Source organism: Sinocyclocheilus rhinocerous, unplaced genomic scaffold, assembly GCF_001515625.1.
Source record: "Sinocyclocheilus rhinocerous isolate Xijiao unplaced genomic scaffold, SAMN03320098_v1.1 scaffold3558, whole genome shotgun sequence".
Lineage (NCBI taxonomy): Eukaryota > Metazoa > Chordata > Actinopteri > Cypriniformes > Cyprinidae > Sinocyclocheilus > Sinocyclocheilus rhinocerous.
Window position 1 is genome coordinate 2712 of NW_015656188.1, and position 3531 is coordinate 6242.

Below are 3531 nucleotides of genomic sequence, written 5' to 3' on the forward strand. Positions count from 1 at the left end.
CAGTGAAAACAGAACGTCGTCAGAGGCCGTATTTGGAAGCGTCAGGTTAACCAGTCAGTAAAGATCACCGAGTCGCAGATTTCCTTGATTAGTATAAACGGTCCTTTTATCCTTCTAGTTAAAAACAACCAAAACGACCAGGCAACAGTAATCAAATATTTAAAATAAACAAGCAAATAAACTTAAACCATCAAGGAGCAGCGGCAGCAGTACGCGCCAGCGTTCACTCCGGAAGTCATTTCAACCATACAACTATAGTTGTCTGCAATGCGTTCAGCTGCAAGAGCATTATCAGGACCAGAGACACAATCATGGTCACTTGTGTGAACTCACAAGGTAAATAGCGAGGACATAATGGCACAGTCATAATTTCATGGGTCATGCGAATTGTAAAGTCAGTTGCCTATTTATCATTTACAGCAAAGCAAACCTGTTGTCAAATTTCGAAAACTACCCAAGTGACGTTAAATTCTATTTTTGTGCAAAAACAATGAAACAAATAAAACAATACAAATATACAACAGTATTACATAAATAAAACAATTAAATGTTTAAACAATTACAGAAATTATATTCATTGTAGGTGTAGTCTTGTTTAAAATTATGTAATACTTTCGTAATACATAATTATGTAAAATTGGCACCAGAAGTCACAAAGAACAGAATAAAATGTTATAATTAATAAATGACTCAACTGCGTTACATACAATTGAAAACATAATCTCACTGATCATAAATACGACAGAATCAACCAATAAATTCCATAAGGCACTTCCATTCATAAATATTTGTAAATGTGTACATCTGTAAAGTTAATTCATAAATGATGTTTTAGATGCTGTTAAATCAATATTATACATTTTATTGTCTATGTACATGGTAGAACCACACTTAATGTAAAATACATACAAATACTAATGGAATCATGTTGGACAGTCACTTTGTGTTCATACCTAAACAAACTGTCAGATATGTTACTGAACTAACAGAGTGCATCAAGGTCAAATCATCAGACGAGGATGTTGATGATTCAAATGAGTTTGTGAAGTTCTTCCCTAGTTTCATCTGGGCAGTGAGGGACTTCACCCTGGAGCGAAAGATTGATGGCAAAGATGCAACAGAGAATGATTATCTAGAGTTTGCTCTGAAGCTGAAACATGGTAATTTAAGTATGGTACAAAAGATTATTTTAAGAGCCCTCACAATCACGATCACAATGAGCTCTTGTAATGAGTTTTTCCAAACTTAATGGTTTATCAACAAATCTGTCTTACACTTACATCACTTATTCTGGTTCTATTTAAGATCCAAGTTTTTGGTGTACTGCATTTTGTTTAAATTGACTTATCTAAAAAAAGACAAAGATATCAGTTTCAAATCAGTTTTTTCTGCTACTGAAAATGATAGCATAGGATGCAACTTTGCAATATGTCTAAAGTAAAATGAAGTCTTAACTGTATGTTCACATAGGGGTGAAATGTAAAAAAAAGAATCCAAGATCACCCAAAGATTCAGTTTTATTTGAAACTCTATTACAGAGCCATTAATAGTTAGAGGTACTGAGCCAGTGTTATGTCTTATCACTGTTTAGACAAAGAACATTGTTAGCCATCTATGGTGTTTGTCAGAAATACATTTAAAATAAATGAATCAGCCAGACTTACAAGTCAGATGTACCTAAAAATAGTGGAGGCTACCATTCAAGGTGCCATAACCCAACCATCAGGAGCAAGTGATGTTCAGTGTCTTGCCCAAGAACACTTCATCAGTTGGTTAGGTGAAACTGAGATTTAAGCTGGGAATCCTCTCCTAGTCAACATATCTACTCCCTGAACCAGTGTTGTTCATCCACAGCAGATTGTGTTCTCCCTGTTCCAACTCTAGATCAGTGGTTCTCAATTCCAGTCCTTGCGACCCCCTGCTCTGCACAATTTGTATGCATCTCTTACACTTGATATATTTGTTCTATTCGACCGTAAGTGCTTTGCAAAGTGGACATCACAGGATATTTCACCAAGATTCCCCTTGGAAGGGAGTGCATACATTCCATTTAAAGGGCATTAAAGTGTGTGAGATGTGATATGTCACTTCTCTAGTAAGTTTCGTTTGTGTGTGAAGACACTGCAGGCCGCTGCGTAGAGCAAATCCGTGAACGAATGTTCCGAAGTGAAGTAAACTTCAATGGATTTCTCATGCTCAGGGTGTAGGGAGCAATGAACACTGTGTAGGGACCATGTCAATCGGAACACAGTTCATTTATTAAGCTATCTTACAATGAGCTGGTTATCTGAATTAGGTGTGTTAAATAAGGGAGACATGCAAAATATGCAGAGCGGTGGTACGCGAGGACTGGAATTAGGAACCACGGCTCTAGATCAGGGGTGCCAAAACTCCTGGAGGGCCACTGTCTTGCAGAGTTTAGCTCCAACTTGCCTCAACACACCTGTCTGGAAGTTTCTAGTATGCCTAGGAAGACCTTGATTAGATGGTGCAGGTGTGTTTAATTGGGGTTGGAGCTAATCTCTGCAGAACACTGGCCCTCCAGGAGCAGGACTGAATGAAAAGGGTTCAAAGTGGAGAAAAAAATGTCCAGTGACAATGTGACCCAGAAGAGTAGCTGAATCGGCTACACTCTGCTCAAAGGACAGACACACTTTTTTTTAACTTTACAAAACTCTAGAACTGAGAAAAGCTACAGCTTGTGTTAATCTCTTCTAGGAACATCAAAAAAAGTGATGGAGCACAACCTTCCCAGGGAGTGCATCCAAAAATTCTTCCCCTCCAGGACGTGCTTCACGTTCCCGTTTCCAACCACCCCAGAGAATGTGTCTCGTCTGGAGAGACTGGATCCTGCGGACCTTTCCACTGAGTACCTGGAGGTTACAGGACGTTTCTGCAAGTTTGTCTTTGACAAGAGCGATGTGAAGAAGCTGAAGGATGGATACACAGTCACTGGCAGAGGTGATTCAGAAGGACATTCGAAGAGTTTGCATATGTGCTTTCAGTGGAATTTCTATTGCTCAATCATTTTGTTTGACTTCTTTCCTTCTTTGAAAGTTCTGGGTCATCTAGCAGGAATATACGTAGACACCATCTCTAGTGGGGCTGTGCCGTGTCTGGAGAATGCTGTGATCGCCATGGCAATGATTGAGAATCAAGCTGCGGTGAAGGAGGGGCTTGAGGTGTACCAGAGTGGAATGGAGAAGCTGAAGAACTCCTTCCCTCTGGAGTTAAAGCTTGTGTCCTCGGAACACCAACGTCTCAGCAGCATGGCAACACAAACCTTCATGACTCGATCTTTCAGGGACACTGACGGGAAGCACCTGAAATCTCTAGAGGTTAGCTGGATCTCTCTCTGAGGAGGTCCTTTGAGCTTACTGATAGAGAGATGTTCTTTCAGAGTAGTGAATGAGATCTGGACATTCTCCCTGATTCCATCTTCTCATATATACCATTCTGTGCTGACAGTGTTATTCCAAATAAACAAGCCCTAAGTCACCAAAGAACTGAAACACTGTCTGTATGTTTTTT

At 39.6% G+C, this 3531-nt stretch overlaps 1 protein-coding gene across 1 annotated transcript; it reads left to right on the forward strand.

Moving 5' to 3' along the window:
• Positions 1-891: 891 nt before the first annotated feature.
• LOC107719865 (guanylate-binding protein 2-like) lies at positions 892-3484 on the forward strand. The gene is made up of 3 exons (XM_016527402.1): positions 892-1160; positions 2719-2961; positions 3058-3484. Exons 1-3 carry the CDS (start codon positions 926-928, stop codon positions 3357-3359), a joined length of 780 nt encoding a protein of 259 aa, XP_016382888.1. The 5' UTR covers positions 892-925; the 3' UTR covers positions 3360-3484.
• Positions 3485-3531: the final 47 nt, after the last annotated feature.